Below are 24,463 nucleotides of genomic sequence, written 5' to 3'. Positions count from 1 at the left end.
ACTAATTTCAAATATATTCATATTGGGTTTTTTTCTTTACTTAAAATGACTGTTCACATATTTACATATAGTAATATGTCTAAACATAGTTTTAGTCTGTATAATTTTATATATATATGTATAATTTTAATCTGTATAATTTTATATATATATGTATAATTTTAATCTGTATAATTTTATATATATATATATATATACCCAGAAACAAGGATCCCAAGAAATTGAAAAGTCTCTCCACAGGGCTAAAATTATACAGACTAAAACTATGTTTAGACATATTACTATATGTAAATATGTGAACAGTCATTTTAAGTAAAGAAAAAAACCCAATATGAATGTATTTGAAATTAGTTTTACTATGTGCACTGTTCATTTTAATACATTTTTCTAAATTTACATTTTGCTTTAAAACAGGATTTAAACAGATATTTTAATTATATGTTAATATAGACTAAACCGTTTATATATATATATATATATATATATATATATATATATATATATATATATATACAGTACAGACCAAAAGTTTGGACACACCTTCTCATTCAAAGAGTTTTCTTTATTTTCATGACTATGAAAATTGTAGATTCACACTGAAGGCATCAAAACTATGAATTAACACATGTGGAATTATATATGGAATTATATACATAACAAAAAAGTGTGAAACAACTGAAGATATGTCATATTCTAGGTTCTTCAAAGTGTCCACCTTTTGCTTTGATTACTGCTTTGCACACTCTTGGCATTCTCTTGATGAGCTTCAAGAGGTAGTCACCTGAAATGGTCTTCCAACAGTCTTGAAGGAGTTCCCCGAGAGATGCTTAGCACTTGTTGGCCCTTTTTCCTTCTGTCTGCGGTCCAGCTCACCCCTAAACCATCTCGATTGGGTTCAGGTCCGGTGACTGTGGAGGCCAGGTCATCTGGCGCAGCACCCCATCACTCTCCTTCTTGGTCAAATAGCCCTTGATGCCTTCAGTGTGACTCTACAATTTTCATAGTCATGAAAATAAAGAAAACTCTTTGAATGAGAAGGTGTGTCCAAACTTTTGCTCTGTACTGTATATATATTGCTCTCAATTATGAAAAGAAAGTAAAATAACATACGCCCATGAATTCTTTCTGCTCATAGTCTGCACCTTCCATAATCATTTGTTTTTTGTTTTTCCAGCACTTTAATTTTCTTTTGTTGTTGACGTATACAGTCCCTGTACAGCTTCCCAGTCAGCGTCTCTAATGTGTGACTTCAACAATTGCTTGTACTCTTCCAGAAACATGTCCCGACCTGTACCTGTAACCCACTCCTGAGACCTGAGCTCAACCCCTCAGTGGAAACGTATCGCAGCAGTATGTGATTACAGCTCTGTCGGCAGTTTAACTGCACTCACTGACAGACAGCAGTATTAGCAGAATCCTAAACTGACACAGGAAGTCTCCACACATGCCGTCTCCCTACAAGTCAAGTTATATAATCAGATTCTGACCCTCTCGCCAGGACGCCTGTGTTTCGGAAGAGGATTAGGTCAGGATCAAAGAGCCACATTATACAGGATGTCACTTTTTTCTAAGGAATTACTGAAGCAACTTAGGGGCTCTATGTAATATTATTTTTGTCAGACATTATTGAGCAATACATTTAACCCCATGTCTCCAAGGGGTTAAATATGTTCTTTATAGTGAAAGTGACATACAACCAAGTATGGTGACACAAACTCAGAATTTGTCCTCTGCATTTAAACCATCCTAATTGCACACACACAGCAGTGAACACACACACAAACCGTGAACACACACCCGGAGCAGTTTGCAGCCATTTATGCTGCGGCGCCCGGGGAGCAGTTGGGGGTTCAGTGCCTTGCTCAAGGGCACCTCAGTCATGGTATTGCCGGCCCGAGACTCGAACCCACAACCCTAGGGTTAGGAGTCAAACGCTCTAACCATTAGGTCACAACTTTCCAATATATGCTGTATACAGGCCAGAAATTACATTCTTCAACCTACTTATCATTTGTAGATTTTATTTTGTAGACCTTGTTGTCACAACATCAAGCTTTTCACTTCACTACCTTAAATTGTCCTAAGCAACTTGACTTTTAATGAACTAGTGACAAGGTGATTTCCCCAGCAGAATAACCCCAGGTGTAGTACATTAAATTAACTAGAACATGTTCCACAAACATGATCCAAGACTTAGATGAGTTTGTTTTTTCATCTGAACAGATTTGAGAAATTTAGCATCACATCACTTGCTCACCAGTGGATCCTCTGCAGTGAATGGGTGCCGTGAGAATGAGAGTCCAAACAGCTGATAAAAACAGAAAAAAGACTCCGGTCCATCAATAAGTGTTTTTGTGAAAGTGATAAGCTGTGTGTTTGTGAGAAACAAGCCCATCATTAAAGTTTTTTAACTTTAATGCCAAAATCACTTCTGGCCAAAATATCAGTCCGTAATCCATAATAATGCTTCCTCCAGTGGGAAAAGTCCATTCCTTGTTGTCTCTCACAAAATCCACCAACATATTTGTTTACAACTGTTTTGAACAGTTTTCTTTTGTAAACATTGCTTGATCTGTGCATATCTTTCTCCTTATTCAGACAAGATGACTTTTTCACTGTAATTTTTCACTTAGATTGAGGACCCGTGTTTTAGATGTAAGCAACAGTTTAAAGTTGATGAAAATGATGTAACGATTGATTAGTTTTTTTTATAAACGGGTAACTTTTCACTTCACAAGACGTTAAATGATGAGTGGTGTGGATTACTTGTGGATTATTGTGATGTTTTATCAGATGTTTGGACTCTCATTTTGATGGCACCCATTCACCCATGTTGTCCTGAACAACAAAAATTATATTTGTTTTAGCTTCCATTCACTACTATAGAACTTTCTGAAAACCCTGGAAGTGTGAAAAGGTATAGGAAAAGGTATAGGAAACTATAATCATAAAGTGTGAGCATAAATATCTATTAATCAATGGATTTGTCTATTAACCTTTAGATATATTACCATATTAATTGATTAATACATTAAATAATTAGAAAAGGTTTTTGATTATGTATAGTTATGTCACACGTCAACTATCCAATTACCAATCCATTAGCATTGGAAGATTACATTGAATTAAACCAATGTTACTGTACTAGAAAAATCAATTACACAATACCAAGTAAAATCAATCATTTATTCAACAATTTTTCATTTTTTTAAAAATAAATTAATGAAATACATAAATAAACAAACAACTGACATGAACGATAATGTCCAGCAAGATCAAAGGCATTTAGACAGCAAGAACCAAATGAACCAGCCATCTGGTTTTTAGCAGCTAACAATAGTTCACAACAATTTTGCCAATACCACCGAAAAAGAACAATCATGGTATCTTATGCATGTGATCATTTATATATTGCTTTGGTACATCAAAGATAATCTACAATATAATGACTAAACACTATTATTTTTCTTCAAGTATGAACGTTCCTCCTATATCAATAGGCAGTTACATCGTTCATCCAGTTTTGTTTAGGATACATTGGCACCGACCCTGTGTTTTGTTATGTAAAACCCTTCACCGTCTTTAAGAGCATGCTTTAATGCATACATACCAACACATAAAGCCGCAGTACATTCTTTTCCAGTAATATCCTACCATGAAACATTTACATATATTATTTATTCATTATAGGACACATCTTAGGAAATAAGCTTTTCATAAAAAAAAATCTATACAAACATTAGTGCAGCTAAAAGTATCAGTAAGCAATGATGAATTGTTATTTTCTGTGGTATTAGTTGGTATGTCTTATTTTCAAATAGTCCACCCTGTTTATAATTTACAGAAATGACAGAAATCATTATATCAACATATTCAAAAAATGCCAATGCATCCTTTTATACTTATATATATATATATATATATATATATATATATATATATATATATATAAAATAAGTTGTAATTGTAACAAAGATTATTGGAGTAAATTTTACAAGAAAACACAATTTCAGTCTTCCTACTTCCAGTTTTTCCACGATTTTAATTCATGTTTAATTTAATGTTTAATTACATGCTGATTTATTGTAATTATTCATGAAATTAACTCGCAATTTTTGAGTGAAAACTAGATTTCAAAACTTTTGCAGGCAAATGGCATATTTTATGGGGGAACGCAAAACATTTGCACGTGAATGCAAAGCTTAGAAATATAAATTTTCCTCCTATCGCATTTTTTTTCTCCACCATATTCCATATCATCCTGTAACTTTTTTCCTGATTTTTGTTCTTGTGTAAATCATAAAGTTATAATTCATACATTTTAAGTGCCTGAGTTTTACGAGAACACGTTTCAGAAAGTCTAGCATATCCTTTTATAGAAATGCAACCATGCATTTTTTTTTTCAAAATGTGCTGCGTAAGAGGAATGACCCATCTACTGCATTCCTGTTCCTGATGTTCACACTTATGGCTAAATGCTGTAGGCTCTTACAATCACAATGATCAAACTACATCCATTATATTACAATTTACAGCGAGCCCAATCCTCAAGTGCTCTTAATTTTTGCTCACAGGTTGTCCAATAAACAAGCTTACCACATTACCCGAAATTTGCCTGAACTCTGAATTGTTCATTGCAAATTTTGCAAATGAATGCATGTGCTCAGAATTAGTGGCATAATGAGCATTTTCCACTTTGATGATTTCGTTTCACAGTTTCAAATGTGTTAAAGCAAATATACACTATATAGCACCTAAGTGAAAAAGGAAAGAAAAGAGAAATCACTCCCTAATCCTCTTAGTGTTTTAAGTAATTCTTATGCTTCTAACACAGTCAGATCACAACTAAGTCCAACACCTCAGTTCTATTATTAAAACAAATACTACACCATAACAAAATAGGCCTACGTCACTTCCACAGATTTGATGGCCAGCATTGATTGGACATTGAGATTGTGCTTCAAACCAAAAGCTCATATAGTGGCCTGTTTTTATCCTAGCAAAACAGAAAAAAAGAAAATAAGAGCTTTTAAAATAAAACAAGAGGTTACAGACTCAAGCAACAGCAGGGGACGTGCTCCAGAAACACCAGCGCCATCGTGAGTGATGTTTATTCAACACCACATCCTCCTTCTCTCTCTCCTTCTTCACCCGCTGATAGTGATCTTCCTCTTTCAGATACCAGACCGGAGGCCAGCGGTGCTTCTCAAAATATTCCTGGTTTTCTGCTTACAGTACAACACAAGCACAGAATGATATCAAGGGTGAATGATATACAATAGAGCTCATAAAGCAAAAATGTGTCCTCTTAAAAGAACAATTTGCATAAAATAAAAGATTCTGTCATTTTTATCTAAGGAAGAATAACTCCACAGCAGGGTTATTATAGTATAAAACCAAAATCCTAAAAAATGGATACATGAAATAAACATTAGCTTAAGTAAAATAAAAAATTTTTAAGGCAACCTTTCTTATAAATTTTACTTCAAGTACTAAAATAACCAAATAAACAAATATATACATCTTAATTATTAATTAAAATATCCAATTTTATATGTAAACTATATTAAATTCAAATAATAAATATTAAACAGACATATTTAAACTAATAAAAATGACAAAATAAATGAACAAAAATAAAATCCAATTAAAAATGTTAAAAGGGCAAGATTAATAAATGCCTTATTAATGTATGTTTATTTATTTTCATTGTTAGTTCATGTTCTCTAATGTAGTTAACCAATGTTTAATAAAGTTTTTTTCTTTTTAAATGTCTATTACAGTATATATTATATTTTAATCACAATATATATATATATATATATATATATATATACACATATACATAATTCAATATGTTGTTTTTAATAACTTGTACTTATTTTTTTATTCATTAATTTAAATTTGGATTTCGTGGACTTAATTTTTGCGTGAACTATATCTTTAGAAGGACACTCTTAAAGACTCATATGTACTTAGCACAGCTACTTCTATGTAATGAAGCAAAGACAAATGTTACTACAGGTGCTTTAAATCGTGCAGTTCCAATGTTGACGGTTTGCGTCTGTCCCATAACAGTTCAGGAAATGCATTTACCTGCTGATTTTGCCTTGATCTCTTTGCGATAATTGGCACATATCCTGTTGTAATGGGTGCAGATGTGGTGTAAACACCAGGCAGCAAGTTGATTAGCATTATGGAACTGTCATCAAAACAAGAGAATAAAAAAGACGTTAACGTTTGTATGTATTTAGTCTAAATATTGGAATATGATCACTGTAAACAAAGGCTCTCATCTTGTATTCTGAAATGATATATTGTATTTTACTATGAATTCTCGCAGCTACTGTCAGACCTTTGAAGGAAATTGCACAGTAGGCTCAAAGGAAGATGAGATGACACCAACATATAGTGACTAGGAAAACTTCAAGAAAACCAAAACTGTAACAAATTTATTGTAGGTAGCTTTGTATGAAAGCATGAGAAAAACTGCATATTGTAATTACAGCCACACAGAATGCCAGATATTTACAGATAGTGGTGTTGCTGCAGTTTAATATATGCTGTATTATTCATCTGTAAAATCATGGCATAATGTTTACGGGAAACGTCCTGTGTTTTGAATGCTATTAAATTACAGTTTAAATCATTGAGCCTGGTTCCCTTTCCTTTCGGTCACTCTTGACGTAACATCTGTGACCAACGTATTAAGATATCGCTTCGAGAGACCACTTTACTTAGAGTGTAAACTAAACGAGCCAATGCACATTGGGATGCAATTATTGCATCCAGCTGCAGCTGATCACAGTGTGAGCATAAAAAGGCAGCAGGTGCAATGCATACCAGTCTTTCGCTTCGGAGCCGAGCGACAACATCGTTCTGCTCCATCCAAGTCTCTTCAGTGAGCTACAAGTTCAACGCGCTCTTGGAAGTTTTTGGTGTTGGCGGCATGGCGCTTCAGTGGTGGTCATTCCTGTGTCTAGTGGGATGCGCATTTCATGTTGCACTACCCCTGTTGTGCTTCAAGCGGCTATTTTCCGTGTGTACCTCAGCACTAAAAGAGTGTACCTCAGCACTAAATGTGAGTCATGTTCCCATTGCAGGAAATTGACATTCTCGGAGCTGTGGGCCAGGCTCCGTTTCCTCCAAGAGGGCGGAGCTCCGTTGCCTCTGCCATGATCTAGTGCTCGTCCTGGTGGCTGCCAGGTGAGGGTTACTTCCAGCAGTAGCACGGGTGGTTTGAGGATTACAGCGGTGACAAACCCCTCAGGGAACCAGCCCTCTGGGGCCCACCGCTCCTTTAGCGCTTCTGATCCAGTTGAGCGGCCAAAGGAATGTGCTGTGTCCTAATACTGCCTCCACCCGGCAGGGCGTACCATGCCTCCCCTCCAGGGGAACATCTCTCGGTTGCACAGATGCAGACTGAGGCAGTTCAGCACACCCTCCCCAGCAGGCAGCTACTGCCTCCACCTTTCCGCAGCACCCCAGCCTGCTCATTGCTGAGGGTGGCCCCCTGCATCTGCCCCCCCTCCAGTGCCGCATCCACAGCAGCCTCCAGCAAGCAGCCCGGAAGAGCTGGGAGTAGGCAGGCCGCCCAACCTGTCCTGGCCCCTGTCAAACCTGGTGGTGAGCGGGAGAGCAAGGGACCCTGGGACGGGCGACCCAGAGAAGGAGGAAGCTGCTCTTTGGGGGACGGTGAAGGCACCTCTCCTTCCCCCGTAGAAGGGCCAGGTGGAGAATCTGGAAAACTCCATCCCCGGACGGTCCAGCTGATTTGGAGACATTTTTGGAGCTGCTCAGGTAGCTTGTCTCTCCAAAAAACTCTCATTGCCAGTTGTCTGAGGGAGCATTCGGCATGGATGCACTGGCACACAGCTGGCCGCGGGGCCTGCGCAAGTAATAATTCCTTAATAATTCCCAACATGTTCGCTAAATTCTATAGCCTATGTGTGGAGCCGGCATACTCCTATGTTCTCACCTCAAATGAGTAGTGGCACTGAGAGGGCCCCAGTTAGTGTTGGCTTACTAAAACTACTTTCAGAGTGTCCATACTGTAGACCCTGTCAAGCTCCTCCATCCCCTCAGCACCCAGACGGGGTGGAACGTCCAGCACCAGGCCTTCACACAAGGAATCCATGAGAACTGGTAGAATGCTGGGTTCCATATGTGAGACCTATGTGGTTCCCATATGTGTAAAGTCCACGGTATAGCCTCAGAGCCCGTGTTTCCCAGGCAGACATCTGTCATTCCCAAGAGGGTTACAAGCACCTCCAATTTTTTCATATGTACCTCAACGGATGTGCATATGTGTATTTGCTTCCGAAACCTCCTTCGGGAAGGATGGGGCTACCGGAGCATCCCAGTTTCCCAGTGTTATCTAATATCACTGAGTGGGTAGTGCTACGGCAACAGTGAATGGTCTTCTTGTTGTGAGCCCCAGCCTACACCAAAAAGGGGCACAGGCAGCTTGCACAGGGCACTGGAAGGGGCAGCATCCATGGTGTTTTGGTAGAGGATCCCAATTCGACGGTCACCGTCACCACGGCTGGTGTACCACCGCTAAGTGGTTGGGTCACCGGTTCGGCTCCTCAGCAAAGACCTGGTATGCATTGCACCTGCCGCCTTTTTATGCTCGCGCTGTGAGCAGCAGAAGCTGGATGCAATAAATCCATGCCAATATGCACTGGCTCATTTAGTTTACATTCTAAGTAGATTGGTCTCTCGGTGTGAGATCCCATTCGTTGGTCACCGACATGACGTCTCCATTCCCTCCTTCAGGGAACAAGGGTTACATATGTAACCGAGACGTTCTGTTTGTTACATAACCTGGTCTAAACACACACACGAAGATGAAGATCCACTCAAAAAGTCTAACAGAAAAAGGTAAATAACAGGAAACAGGCAGGAGACACACGTATGGGCAACATTCACAATACCAGACTACGAGTAGACAGATATTGAAGGCTTATAAAACGAGATGATTAACAAGGACAGGTAAACAGAATGAATTAATCAGTGTTACTGAGGAAAACTATGTCATGGAGCACATGGGGAATGAAAACACAATGCAAATGTCCAAGGATGTGACAGTCTGTTTACAGTACTCTATTTGCAACTAATGTTGCCAGTCATTTCTTTAAGTGTATGTTTATATATACATATATATATATATTTACTAGGGCTAGGACAAATAACACACACACACACAAAAAAAAAAATCTTTTTTTCACAAAAAAAAATTATTCATCATTTTAAAATGGAATTACAAATACTTTATAAATAATTATCACAATTATTGCAATATCTACTTTTTTTCATGAGGCTACACTAATGTTTTTAGCATTTAACGCTAATTACAGTATATGGCCCCCGTCCTGGAAAACACAGCTTTCTCATGTTCCAATTTTAAAAAAATGACTATAGACGGTTTCATCGGGCGCACGCGCCTGGCCCTAAGTTAACTTCCAGTCTGTGTTGTGTATATTGGTCTGGCTGCTGTGCCTTCTACAAACGCAGTTAAAATTAAGGTGATGAGTAGACTGAAGTTGGGCTCAGGTGGTTGTGCTGTGGGATGTGTTTCCCATACATTTATTTATTTTTGGAGACTCGCCACAATTTTAAAACTGATCGATTCCACCTGATTTACGCAGCAAACATTTTTTGTTTGTTATCAAAAAAAAATATCTACTCTAGAGGCACTTGGCTGTTGTTATTGATTCTATTTGGAAGTCTACCGGAAGTTAAGTTAGGGCCATAAAAGCGTGCATGCGCAGTAACGTTTGTTTATGTTGTTGCCGTTGAAACCGTCTATAGGCCTAATTATTCATTTTATCATCAGAATTTAAAAACAAACAAACAAACAATAAGGTTAACAGAGGTATTGATATTGGACATAATTTTTTATTTATACTGATTCAATTCATTTAATTTCTTTATCTAACCAGGTTAAAAACTCATTGAGATTAAAAATCTCCTTTACAAGCATGACCTGACCAAGAGGGCAGCAACAAATAACATAAATATACAAAATGTACAACATCAAACACAATACAACACAATCATGAATCACAACAATTTATCAGGAGAATAAAGGACAGAATCTGTTAAAATTCAATGATGGGAGTATGATCAGCATTAAATTATTTTGTATATTATTCCAAGCAAAAGAAGCATTATAATTAGCTGTGCTAGGAACAGAGGAACATTAAAATATAACAGGTCATTTGAACGAAGATTATAAAATGCATTTGTATTGTATTGTATTTGTTATTTAAAGTATGGAGATATGTACGATTCAAAGTTTTAAAATTAGGGTTGATTAATCACCACTCACCACATCAAACCTATGTGAATAAATAGCACTAATATTTACATTACAATATTAGCACTAATATTTACATTTAGCTGACACTTTCACTTTTCACTTTCAAGTATCAATTATTCATTTTAATAACAAAAGATCGATTTACCTGAGCAAGCTCTAGATAGGTGAGTACCTCTCCATCGATATCCTGTCCATCTTTAGATGCTTTTAATAACTCGCTCACAGCGTATTGCTCTGAGGAGAGAAAACATCTGTTAAACAGAAGGCACATTTAGATGAGCTGAAAAATAAAAATTGGTGTAGAAACAATTTTCACTAAGAAATCGCTGATAAATTACGCAAATAATTAAACATGAAATTCTGAAGTAGAAAGACTGAATCAGTATGTTCTTGTAAAACGTGCTCCAATAATCTCCTTTTATTTACGTCAAAAAAAAAATTGCTGTATTTTGTGTGTAAGTGCATATTAAGGAAAGCTGTTTACACCGTATGATATTTCATGATGCTTTAGTACCCTTACAGGATGTAAATAAACTGACTCACAAAAACAAAAAATAACAAATACATTTTTTTTTTCCTCAGGGATTGTGCAGGCTACGCAAAACCTGAGGTAAATAGCTGCATCTGGAGTCACAGATAAATTTCAGCCTGTCACCACCACGTCATTAGATGACGTCCGCTGGACAGATTGTAGTGTGTGCCACACAAAGCTCTGCAGAGACGTTCTCTTTTATTTGGCACCTTGACATCTTTCGTTGCTAAGCAACACAGAATGAAAGGGCTAAAAGCTTAGATCCGAGGTGGCTGAACAGCTCTGCCCTGTGCTTGAGGAATGCTTGTGTTGTTCTGTGTGTCATTCCGAGCGGGTGGCAGGGCGTTGGCAGAGAGCTCACCTGTCAGGGCGATGAGCCGTGGAAGGCACAGTCTGTTGGCCAGGGCGATTAGCTCCATTGGGTCCAGGTCTGCCATGGGCGATAGCTGATTGGTGTAGAGATACTCCAGCACTGCCTGCATACATACCTTGCTGGTGTTGGGGAATGAGACCTGTCAACACACATGTACATACATCATTATTCTTCAAACAATCAATTTCATCTCAGAATTCCATCTGGAATAAGTCAGCGTGAAATAGTTTACAATCCATTTACTTCTGAAATGTGACCATAATTCTGAGGGAAACAGGAAACCAGTGGGATAAAATGTAGAACAATACTTTATTTTTTTCTCTGTGAATTGATTTCGTGAGCATCTGTAAATGTAAATGTAAATTGAAACATAAGAGGACTTGTTAAGATCTATCAATGAGGAAAATCGGTTATGAAGTAGAGAATGTTATAAGTTGCACAATAAACCTGTTGTAACCTGCAGGTGTTACCCCAAAGATTTGTTTTTACTCTGTTTAAACTAATTTGTCAGGTTGATTTAGACAGACCACTGTACACAAATTTTTTACCTAAATTTGACATAAATGTTATGAAAACAAACAGCTGCTTTTGACAAAGTTACTGGATAAATAATTTTTTCCCCTGGTCAATATAATATAATACGTTTTATGCATTTAGCGGACACTTTCATCCAAAGCAACTTACAGTGAATTCAGACTATAGTTATTATTTTTTTTACCAGTACATGTGTTCCCTGGGAATTGAACCCACACCCTTTTGCGCTGCTAATCGAATGCTCTACCACTGAGCCACAAGAATAACACACATATTAACAGATTAAAATACAGTAAAAAAACAAAGTGACAATAAAGAAATTTATTATGTAGTAAAAAATAAATTGTATTTCAAATAAATGCTGTTGACTTAACTTTCTATTTATAAAAAGAATCCTGGAAAAGATATCATGGTTTCCACATAAATATTAAGCAGCAAAGACCATTTTCAATATTTATAATAATAAGAACCATTATGAATAATTGAGCATGAAATCAGCATATTAAAATGATTTTTGAATGATAATGTTACCTTGAAGACTGAAGTAATGATGCTGAAAATTCAACTTTGCATCACAAGAATATTATAGTATTATAATTATAATGATATTTCACAATGTAACTGTTCTTCTTGAATTTTTAATCAAATAAATGCAGCCTTGGTGAACATGGTGACTTCTTTCAAAATCACAAAAGAATATATATAATTATTCTGAACTTTTAGTTTTTACCAATGTTGTATATAAAAATGTTGCTGTTGTTACTTTTTTGTTACTTTGATTTTATAATGATTTATTGAGCTATTTTTAGGAAGTTATTTTATTTCTGAAGATTTTTTAATAAAAATAATTGCACATATTTTTTGGAATAACAAGCACAGATTAATGAATACTTAAGATAAGTAATGTGTATTAAAATGTAAATAGGGCCCATTTTGATAACATGTTGATTTTCATAGGATTTATACATGATTAAAAAGAAGTGTAAAACTCAAATTATTAATCATTATGGACTTTAATTCAACAATTAAAAAACAATGTCTATTTAATAGACTCTGGTCAGCTGACCCGTCTTTAATCCCTATGAAACCGATGGCTGGCTCACCAGCAGTCCAGCATTACTAAGCACATTTAGGCAGAACACACAAATAGATGCTGCTACGTAACTCATTACATAATACTCTTCAAGGGCAAACACATCATATTGCTGTGTTTTGCCGGGGTAGTCTAGCCACTCCAAAAGAGAGTGCAAGAATAAGAGGCATGCTCTCACGGATTTCAGCAACTGTGGACTGTAGTCTGAAAGTAGGACGCTGTCTAAAATAAAGCTGTCCCAATTGTTGCTCTGGCATGAATTGTCAGAGCAGTGAGGCAAAAAAAAACAACAACAAAAAAAAAACACTGAGTCCCTTATGCAAAGATTAGCCTTAGAGGAAAACAGATCACTGTCTCTGAATGACGTCTGCTTTTCCTCCTTAGGGAGGAAACTCGGTCTGCTTTATTCCACCTGTTAAGGAAGAAATTAATGAACAGTGCCACAGATGAAAATTTCTATTTGGAAAGTGGAAACAGGATTACGTGTGCATATGGCAGCCGTGAAATGAGCAAAAAGCATAATATTTGCTTCAAACAGCAGGAAGCACCTTTATCGATTGTCCAACTCAGCTCATTAATTATGAATTATGCATGTAAATGGCTATAAATGGAAAAATATATGACGCTAACTGTACAATAAGGTTACTGTCATTAATAAAAATGATTACAAAAACAAAAACTAGAAAAATATATATTTTTTAAATATTGTAAAAAAAAAACATTATACTTGAAAAAAAAAAAAAAAAAATATATATATATATATATATATATATTTGCATTGAAATATAGACATCTCAAAATAGGGAAAATGACTTTTGGAAACTAAATATAATATTGAAACAAAATAAAAATGAAAGCAGTTTCCCAAATTTCCAAATAATAAAAAAAAATATCCTGAATGAACGATTACTACAGCTAAACTGAAATTGAAAATCAATGCAAAACAAAATACAAATGAATGACATTTTCGAAAATGTAATAGCTCTACTATATTGTGAATAAAATGTTTTGTAAGACAAACATCATGCACTCCAAAAAGGTCATAAGAGCTGACAGATCATTCATCACTGCAGAAATAGATTTTCAAAACGTCACTTAGAGACACAAGGACTAGACTATTTTAGTTATTTAAGAATATGATGCAATTTGTTGGCAAGCCAGTGTCTGTAAAATGTGTCAGTGCGCATCTATTTGAGAATGTAAGCGCATGTAAATGTCTGTGCGGTGTGACCTTGTACCATCTGCTTGAGAACTGACTCATTAATGCTTAAGACGAAATAAAGTTGTTCTGTAGACCTGTCAGTGCCCTAACTGGAGCTTAAACATTGTTTTCACACTCACCTCGTCATTTGCACTCTCCATGAAAGAGCCCCCAAATAAGGCAGCCATCCAGTCACAGCTAGAGATCAGCAGTGGTTTGTGGGCATTAATGGTGCCATCATCCAACCTGAACACCACATCTGCAAAGAGAGTCCAAACAAAACAGCATGAGAAACTGCATTTTACTAAGATATCACTTATTAACTAGCACAAGCATTTTTCATAACACATCTGGGTTCCTCAGTACCTGTGAAGTTATTCTTGGTGAGACACTCTTTGATTCGGTTGGCCTTTCTCACATGGAATGCTTTTGTGATCTCTTGATTCATGAAGCTTTCATTGTTCATGATGTTCTCCACCATCATCCTAAGATCAAACACTTCTAGGATCTCTGCAATCTGGGCGATTTTCATCAGGTCCTTCTCCTTCTCATCCAGCTCACCAGTGTAGAGGAAGCGTAGGACAGCGCTGAAAGGTCCGTGGTGGATGGAATGATCCATCTTGACGATAGTCATTAGAGCTGGCGCACCCGTGACCGGGTTGATCACGTTCTCCATGTGGATGCTATGGAAGGCCTTGCTCCAAGAGGCCAGGGACAGCTTGGTGCACCAGTTCATTCCACTAAAACTCATCATCTTGAGGGTTCCATCACTCTTGGATGCCCTGAGCGAGCAAGGCGAAAGATTTGGGAGAATGGTGACGTCTTCTTCTGTGTCCAGGCTTAGTGTGCGCATCAGTTGATCCCGCCCGTGACGCTCAGTTACCACCACGCACTGGGACTCATCGGAGAAGTCCATCTGAAAGAGGTCGAAGAATTTGGAGGATGAGGTAGACAGGTAGATCCTGTGGGCGAACAATTGGATGTGTTCCTGAATGACAAACATAACATCAACGCACAGGGGGCTCTCAAGAAGCTGCCTCGGACCATCCCTGTTTTTGGTTGGGCACTCTGGGATCTTAATAAGTGGTGGAGGGGCTTTGGGTGGCAAAAATGGTGCCTGTAGCAGTGGCTTTTGGACCTTCCTCAGGTGGGACTTCCAGAATTGTAGGTGACGTCTGGAGATGAGGGCAGCTCGGATGGCATTATCAAAGATATCCTTGATGCCAAACTGGTCGAAAACGCTTGTCTCATAGTATGGGATGCCAAGCTCTTTGGCAACCTCCCTTCCACTCTCTGGAGGCAAAATATCTCCTGGTTTAATTGGTCTGTGAGAGACAAATAAATACAATCAAATATTGTGTAATTATAACATCACACCTCCTAAGAGCATATCCAACTTCCTGAGATGAAGTTGCATAGGAATTTTAAAGAAATATATCAAGCTTTCAATTTATTGGGATTAGAGGGATGGGGGCTTTGGTAACTAGTACCTTGATAATGGTCGCCTAGCTCGATTGACTGCTTCCAGGTCAGCGTAGCGCAAGTCCAACTGGCAACCGACCAAGATGACAGGTGTGCGTGGACAGAAGTGCTTGATCTCGAGGTACCACATGGTTTTAACATGGTGTAGGGAGTTGGGATTGGCGATGGAAAAGCAGAGAACCACGACGTCAGACCTTTGAGAGGGAAAGTTAATAAAGTAAATTGAGTAACTGTCCGATGAAAACTCATCTTTTTAACAACACAGGGCAAGACACCATGTAACATGCATGCTAATGGGATTTAAGCCAAGATTGTTAATGTGGCAGGAGCCAAACTATATTCGTAGCAACAAGACAGTCCTTCAGTGTTTGGTGGACATGCAAAACCTGCAATCCCGATGCCAGCCTGACACTGACCCACTGGCAGCACGCAAAATGATTGCCTTTGATTTACACACGTCTGATGCTATTGACCACAAACTCCTTTGGCAATGCTTTGTTTGTTGTTGTTGCTTTTTGGCTGCCTCTACGAGGACTAGAACAAACATGATCAATAAAACAGACGAAACAAAAGCACAAAGAGGATGACATGCAGACAGTCTGGCGGACTACTGGCATACCTTCCTGTAGCAAGATTAGTACAAAGTCTATCCTGGGGAGGGGGGGGGGCAACACCTGTCACCACACAAGTAACTGAATAAAATTCGATCACCCGTTTCGTGCATTTCTTGCTGACCAGGCAAGCAAAGGTCTCAGCTACTACACCACACAGTTGGCAATGCAGAGAGTTATGGAGATGCTAGCAGGCTTGAGGACTTACAGTGTCTCTCTTATCTTTCACAGGCTTGCATAAAGATCATAGGAGCCCTAAAAACAAAAAGAGGCACAGAACAATGCTACATAATAATTTCCCTTTGTAGTCAACAACAGTTCAGGGAAATCTGTCTGAAGAAGAACAACATTACTGCCAGAGTCTATAATGAAAATACAAGTCCAATGGGACAGTAAACCAGAGTCTGATATAAGGCACCATTTGAAGTTCAAGATATCCAGTGTTGGGAAGGTTACTTTGGAAATGTAATAGGTTACAGATTACAAGTTACCCTATTTAAAATGTAATAGTAGTGTAACTTTTTCAATTACTTTATTAAAGTAATGTAACTAATTACTTTTGATTACTTTTTGATTACTTTTCAAAATCTCCAATAATTGTTTATTTGCAACTGTTAATCATCTTCAAACATTTACACCATTCAGGTTTAACCTTACAGCAGTGCTAAATACTGTCAGACTTTTACAATCCTTCATCACTTGAATTAAGATGATCAAATTTGAACACATGTCTGCATGTCTGCTTCATTAATTTCCACATGGGGCGGACTGGGATAAAATTTCAGACCGGGAAATCTCAAACTCATACAAACAAATTCATGGACAACACTATTTTTTGTATGGACCTGATATAAAAAAAGATTTAAATCTTTAATTTGGGGACATGCAAAATAATTAAAAGTTCTCTCCTGAACTTCACCTTCACTTCATTTCTTTTTTCTTTTCAGTCTCTTTATTTTGCCCTGTTATCCATCTACCTCATGACTTTAACACTCAAGATTTAACAAAACTATACTTTCTAAATTGCCTACATGTCAAATTGAGTGCATCACTACAATATAAAATCCTAATACTGAACATGAGTCATGTTTTTCCCTCACAAAAATTAACTGCTTTTATTACGTAAAAGTACAGTAACCATGTTTTTTTTAATTATTATTATTGCAAATGGATTACCATTTGTATTTATTTTTAAATAAATAAATATGTAAATTTGTGGCATGGTTTAACAACAGTAACCTTTGTCTCTGAATTTATAGCAAATATTAAAACTTTGCATATGCTTTGATGCAAGTGTACTTTTGATATATTTGTCCAATGTGGCATATTCCGTCCGTGTTAGGCAATAGCAATCCCGTTTTTATGACTGGATTCTACTAACCAGACTATGTTTCTGCATCGCGGAAATTATAGGGCCGTACGTCTCAGAATAATCAGTTCAATTTGGGAAAGAAATCAATTACATCTGTATGTGGATGTGTGTAAATATTCAAATGTAATCCCCACTGTAATCTTTAAAATTTTCAGAAGTAACTGTAATTTAATTAATCATTTTTTCTAAGTAACTGTAACTGATTACAGTTACATTTATTTTGTAATTAAATTACGTAATTAAGTTACATGTAACTAGTTACTCCCCAACACTGAAGATATCTGAACGCTTTGATATGGCACTGCATGGTCCCAGCGATTGCTAGCCTAAAACCTATCCTGTCCTCTGTAATGGTTTGCTGAAATCTAAACTAATCTCAGGTCAAAATGGGGCTCTTGGCAATCACCCTAGCACTCTAGAGAAAAGCCTGTTTGATGTTAAGCCAGAATCAATGCACTTCTGGTAAAACATGTAGCATTTATTTGAACAAAACAGAATCTCTTGGAGAGCCAGTGTGGTTGTAATTGCCCTCTCAATAACTTGACAATACCTCCCCCAACCTGAATAAATGACTGCAAATCATTATATAAGCAGCAATTATCTTTATTAACCTTACATCAATCCAGGGAGTACAACACTCAACATGTCATTAATTATCAATTAAATAAAACACTATCAGAAGAAGTCATTTGTAAAATAGCTACATCCATACAAAAAATATTGGTCTCCTTTAGGTAAACTCACATAGACTGATTCCGGTAAGGGTAGTATTTTCCCACCGTCAACAATGTCAGCTAATCAGCAAGATTTATGACTTCTCTTTTGTGGAGCTCTTTCTACTCATTCATCACTTCATGAACCAGTAACTCTCAGCAAGGGTTGGGAACTATGTGAGTATGTTTAAGTGATAGAGATGTTGCTACTGAGTTTCTATTACATGGTTATTAGTGTGCAGGACTGCAGACTGCTTCAAGTATAAAATAAATATACGTTCTACAGTCCCAAACAAGTTCCTCAAGATGAGGAATACATTGTTAAACAGGGGTGTTTGTTGGGACACTTCAAGAGGAGCTGTTGTGTTTTTTTTTTTTTTTTGGGGCTATTTGACTAAAATCTGTCTCATTATCATGTTTTAGAGTGTTTTTATTTTAACTTGTTTGAATACATTGAATACATTGAAAACAAGAAGTCAAGTGTATCTAATTGAAATAGTCTAGTGTATCTGGATTGGGATTGGTCTAGTGCTAAATCACAAAATATTCTTTCTCTCGAAGGGTCTTTAGGTTTCCCTTCAGACTGTCAAAGGGAAGAATTAGGTCATACTTATGCTGTTGAACACCATCTGTAAAACAACTCCAAAAGGACATAAGAACTGAACACTGCAGGAATATCATTCTTGGAGTTTGTCTCATTCCCCTCCCAAGCTTGTGTGAACCACGAACATGAATTTGGGTGCTAACAATCCATTAAGCATTGGAATATCGATGAATAAATGACCTTTGACATGACAAGGTCACTCAATAAAATGTAGCAAAATTTGCTTTATATAACAAGCCATGAGCAATATTCTTCTGGTATTATTTCTGGCTGTGTTAAGTACATATAATCATCAGCTCATGCTATTTCTTTATGGTGCATTCTGGGAATTTTTAGGGAGCAAACATTTCAGTGCACTTTCATGACTTGAATTTACTGGACAGTGCACTACTAGTGAAATATGGAGTGGGCGAAGACAGCCTAGGTTTTTAACATTATCAGTCAAGATGTTCCTACCATCTATTTATTAAAAAGTATAAACAATTTCTTAAAATAAATAAGTAAATTGGTTTGAAATATTATGCATGTCTGATAACTCAAAGCAAACTCTATCTGTAAATCTGACCAGTAATTGTTTTATTAATAGAAAAAAAAAAAATCACCCTGAAGTAGCAACAATATGAACATGAATGCTGCAGGCTATGCATTCTAAAATTCCGGTAAATAAATACATTTGTGAACATAACATAATTGATGTTAATTATGTTACCACCACTACAAACTCATACCAAAATGAGAATGTTCTGTTTATCCTGCGCTGAAAATGGCAGAAAATAAAGCATAAAAGCAGTGAGCGTGTGATGAACGCAATGAAAGACCTCATTAAACAAGTGCTTGACACAAAATGGCCATGAGTTAACATAACGGTGTTCAGCTGTCATGTTCGGCACGCATTCAGTTGCAAATAGCTCAGTGTCTGATGTCAGAGCAAATGATGAAAGCATCTGATGGCAGGATGCTTCCTGCCTTTCTGTTCAGTAAAGTGGTGGCACTTGTGAATCAAAGAAGCAATTAAGATTTTCTCTCGTTATTTGTTGAGATTTTACCCAGAGAGCACTGTGAAATTTTCTCATGCATACCCTCATATTTATGTTATTTTTAAATTCGTAGTTTAATCTGAGTCACACTGATTGTCATAATAATTAAATGAATATAATGCACTCTAATGCAATGAATTTCATTTGAAAATGAATAAAAGGCATAGTTCAGTAATTCTGACTTACATTTTCTTTCAAACTTTTCTGACTATATACAATATATATATCTATTTTTTGAGAAACACAAAAGAATATCCTCAGAATAATGTTCACGTTCCTCTTTTCTATATAATGAAAGTGAATGGTGACCATCAAAAGTAACACAAAAAACAATACAATGTGATGTAAGCCTTCTGAAGTAATACAATAGCTTTGAAAATGCACATATTTAAATTAGTCATGATTGGTCATGTGATACACAAGTAGGGTCTGTGTACATTGTTCAATATATTTGTGTGTGTGTGTGTGTTTTTAATGAAAGCAGAAAAAATTGAAAATGCTATGTTTTTCGTTTCTCAATTTTTCAAAAAAGAAAAGAACAAAAATCAGCTTTAAATTGGATAAACAGCTTGAATATTCAATATATTTTTACTGAATATTCGGTAACAGTTATCCTGTTGCACAGAACTGAAGAAGACATGATAATAGCACTGATGAAGTTGATCTTTGGTTGACCACCCAGATGTCGATATTGAATTTAAATTAAATATTCAAATTATTCATTCATTTTCTCCCCTTTAATGTAAAAATAATAATAATAATAATAAAAAGGTTTCATCTATCATCACCTAAAAGGACATTTTCTCATTATTCTGCATTTAGTATTAAATAAAAAACAAATAAATGCTATGTACATGGACAATACGAGGACATAAAAGGACCAAGAAGCATTAAGTTAAAAAACTATATACAGTAGTTGAATACTGATTTTCTGAGAGACTTAATTGTATTGCATAGCTTTATAAAAATTAGGTTGCATTTTGTCCTTTTTAGCTTAGTCACCATTTACTTCCATTATATGGAGCAGAGCAGCAAGAAAATTCTGCTACACTTTTCTTTTCGAGTTCCCTGGAAAAAAAAAAGTTCTATGGGTTTGGACTGGCAAGAGGGTGAATTAATAAAAACATTTTCATTTTGGGGGCAACTATGCTTTTATGCTTGCCCCACTATTACACAAAAAGTGCAAATCAAACATAATTTATTTGTACCTCCCATAGGCGAAGCGTCTGTCTTTGTGATGATCTCCAAAGGTGTCCCATAGCCGGAGGGACACACTTACATCATCCACAACGTCTCTGGAACGTTCTAAGACCTGTGAGGAGTCATAGCATTAACTCTGCTTTTAAAGTAGCCCCCTGTCCCAGAGCAAATAAGACCACAGGCATATTTGATCTTTTTCTTTATTCTGTTTCCCTTCCACCGGCTGAAACCTAAATGAATCCTGACTGAAACAAATCTGGGTATCATGGGCTCATTATTCCCAGCCATGGGCCTGACGTAATGCCATGATAACGGCAAGATAATTTTAATTGAGAAAAGATTTACCTCTTGACAGACTCTGTACTGGTCGATGGCCCAGACGGTGGGTACATGGGTGGCCAACAGTTGGTACTGGGTCAGAGTAGTGTTGCAGGCCCGGGCACAAATAAGGCGAGTCTTCCCCACGGCATTGTCTCCAACAACAACACACTTGATGGTCTCTACGTTGGGTCTTTCGTAGTCCATATTCAACTTGAGTACCCTATGACAAGAGGAATTATTGTACAAGAATTCATAACGCAGCACATACATACTGAGCAAAGGAGGGATTTCATTTCAGATCTATTAAATCAGAAGCTGCACAGAGCGTTGACCTTGCCGTGGGTCAATGAAACCTCCATATAATACAAGACTTCTTATTTTCACATTCCTAAAATAGTTGCCCTATATTATAGCCACATCTTGTACCTGCTGAGCTGGACAAAACCCAACCCATATGACTCCTTTGTCAGATGCAGTTTCTATGACTGTAAATAGAGATGTGTGTCCTTTTTATTTTTTAAGAAAATATGATTTTAAAAAATGTAAAATGTGTTGGAAAATAGTGTGTTTATTGACAGTTCTGGCAGTTCAGTTAACTTGACATGTGCTTCTAATATAGTCATAAAATAATGACATTAACAGTAAAGGTCAACCATGTGATTGCTTGGAATTCTTTAATATAAAACCATATATATATACTTTTTGCTTCTTAACTCCAAGGGAACATTTCATTACAGAATGCAATATTAAATTACTGATAGTAGTGAAACAACTGAAGAGACACCAATAAAGGGCATAATGCAAAATGCTGCAGTTTTCATCTCTAGTTTTCACCTTAACACCTTACTTCTTCCACTGGAAGTGGCTTTGTCATTGTCTGAACAATCAACTGAGACTTTATTTTCTAAACTTCAAAAATCAATCTCAACGTGATGTTAATCAGGATATATCAGCTATATGCAAACTTACGAATTAAACACTGAAGTAAGGCATCCATTCAAGTAGCCTACCTCTATTCATAGCATCTCTAGGCACTCCATGACCAACACACAGTCCTATCCACTCATCTTTTATGTTGAAATCTCTTTATATTAAGATTGAGGACAGATTATTTGACAGATTTGTAAGGTCTGTTACAATGTAACTTTAAATCTAGGACTCTGTAATCAAATAATGATTTTTTTTTTTTTTTGCTGAAATAAATTCAAATACTGTGCCAAATGCATGCACAAACTAAGAAAATAAAAAATAAAAAATAAGCAGCTCACTATTGAAACCTTGCCATCTTAAATGCTTTATTAAAAGTACAAATGGTGCCCCGTTGAGTGCACTTTTTCCAACCACATTCCATTACAGTTGAAAAGATGGACAAGGTAAATGGACGGTATAAAATATGTCACAACATAAAGATTTTATATTTAGAGCACATAAATCTGAAGTGTCTGTTGAATCGAAGTTTGAACTTGCAGCACAGTAATACTAAAAAAGCACCCCAGAATCAGAGACATGACTATATATATGCATAAACTATAATGTAAATATACACATTTATGCACAATGTAAAAAATGGATGCATGCAGATACCATTGCCATGCATTCTTTTAATTACATCTAACTGTTAGAAATTAATTCCTTAGGTTGATTCTGTATTATTATTAATTTGAATAAAACCAGTTAATGATATATATCCTATATCCAATACTACGACAAGAAGTAGGGTACGTGTGCTCATATTCTGCAAAATGCAAACAGTAGTCTATATGAACTTGCAAAGCAATAGTTTTTACCACAACTGTAATGCATTGAGAATGACATTACTCCATAAAATGTGATTTTGAGAAATAATTTCATAATAAACAACAACAACAACAACAACAACAAATGTATTATATTAAAACACGATACATCGTTGCATCTTTTTAAGAAGTTGATCAGCTGTCCTACAAGGGTGCATGATGATGAATTCCATGAGGACGCCACCCTGCAAACAAAAGCCATGCCACAGTGGACACAAGCATACGTACCGTGTCTTTGTGATGCGTGTGTTTATTGTTGTCAGAAGTCAGTTCAGTATACAGGGACTGCAGCTCGCTGATGTTATCAAAGAACAAACGCTCGTCGCTAGCTGGGCGAATGCTGCAAAACCATCTCCTAACCGCCACTACGTGCCCGTCTGTGTGAGCAAAGGAAAAAAGTTAATTCCTATATATATTTGCAAGTGTTCAGACTGATAAGTATGGGGGGACAGTGCGTCCTTCCCGATCGCGAGGCTCTTTGAGAAAATCATCATCAGTCGCGAGTCAGATGCGGCTTCCATTGTGACGTCATAGCGCCGGTGCTATTAATAGCGCGCGCGTACGGTTTCATTCAGGAAAACAAGGTGCCTCACATGTGCTGTTAGCCAAAGAAGAGCATCGGCCAGCGTTTTGGAAGCTTATTTGCAGTGAAACCCAAAGCGAAACGCGTTCATGTAAAACAAGATACGTCTTAATGGTGTCTTGAAATGTAATTACTCATTTGACTTGACATGTGACTGCGTAAGTGTCAGTCGGTGTCAAGGCTGGCAGCCATTTAGGATCTGGATTAATCTAATTCTGTTTAACAAGACATTATGCTGTAAATCTCCTCAGGTTATGAAAAATCAGAATTTATTTGACAAGCGCAGGCAGATGCGCGCACTTCGTTTCCTTACACCCTGATTAGATGCTAAATGACTGACATCTCTGTGGTCTACATCACATTTCAATCCAAATAAATAGATTACCATCCACTCATTTCCGATATAATCTTTTGCATATATTGGATGTGCAAAAACCTGAATTGCTGATTTGTTCTGTTTCATAACAGCGTAGACCCAGTATTCATCAAAATAGCCACTATTGGGACCTGTGAATCCAGTAAAAGAACAGACTGTCCTAATTCTTGCAATTTCCTAGTTTTTTACTTGCTCTGAGAAAGACAGCTCAAATTATGAATGAAACCAGGGCGGCAGAGCCAGACACACATCAAGAGACACTTCAGGGCCCCGTCTCATTCCTCTAAGCCCAGTGGATGTTTTTGAATCAT

At 36.8% G+C, this 24,463-nt stretch overlaps 1 protein-coding gene across 3 annotated transcripts; it reads right to left on the bottom strand.

Annotated features, from left to right (window-relative positions):
- Positions 1–4,394: 4,394 nt before the first annotated feature.
- On the bottom strand, positions 4,395–23,701 carry LOC132121273 (rho-related BTB domain-containing protein 1-like). 3 transcript variants are annotated; one of them, XM_059530521.1, is made up of 10 exons: positions 23,422–23,701; positions 21,422–21,617; positions 21,085–21,188; positions 15,548–15,733; positions 14,424–15,382; positions 14,198–14,316; positions 11,218–11,368; positions 10,470–10,558; positions 6,097–6,202; positions 4,395–5,228 (listed from the first exon to the last, which is right to left on the bottom strand). In XM_059530521.1, exons 2-10 carry the CDS (start codon positions 21,599–21,601, stop codon positions 5,056–5,058), a joined length of 2,067 nt encoding a protein of 688 aa, XP_059386504.1. In that variant the 5' UTR covers positions 21,602–21,617; positions 23,422–23,701; the 3' UTR covers positions 4,395–5,055. The 3 variants fall into 3 exon arrangements, with proteins under 3 accessions (XP_059386504.1, XP_059386505.1, XP_059386506.1); XM_059530522.1 differs by having other exon boundaries at positions 4,395–5,225; positions 23,422–23,700; XM_059530523.1 differs by lacking the exons at positions 21,422–21,617; positions 23,422–23,701 and adding an exon at positions 16,359–16,405.
- Between the last annotated feature and the right edge of the window lie 762 nt (positions 23,702–24,463).

This window comes from Carassius carassius, chromosome 39 (assembly GCF_963082965.1).
Source record: "Carassius carassius chromosome 39, fCarCar2.1, whole genome shotgun sequence".
NCBI lineage: Eukaryota > Metazoa > Chordata > Actinopteri > Cypriniformes > Cyprinidae > Carassius > Carassius carassius.
This window is presented reverse-complemented; position numbering and strand designations above follow the sequence as displayed.

Bases quoted from the DNA above. Each gene is read 5' to 3' on its own strand.
- LOC132121273 (XM_059530521.1), bottom strand. From the start codon at position 21,601: ATGGACTACGAAAGACCCAACGTAGAGACCATCAAGTGTGTTGTTGTT. The intron at 15,734-21,084 runs GTACAAATAAAT...TCCCTCTCAAAG, and splicing joins AGACGCTTCGCCTATGGGAG to GTCTGACGTCGTGGTTCTCT. The intron at 15,383-15,547 runs GTACTAGTTACC...TGTCTCTCACAG, and splicing joins GCTAGGCGACCATTATCAAG to ACCAATTAAACCAGGAGATA.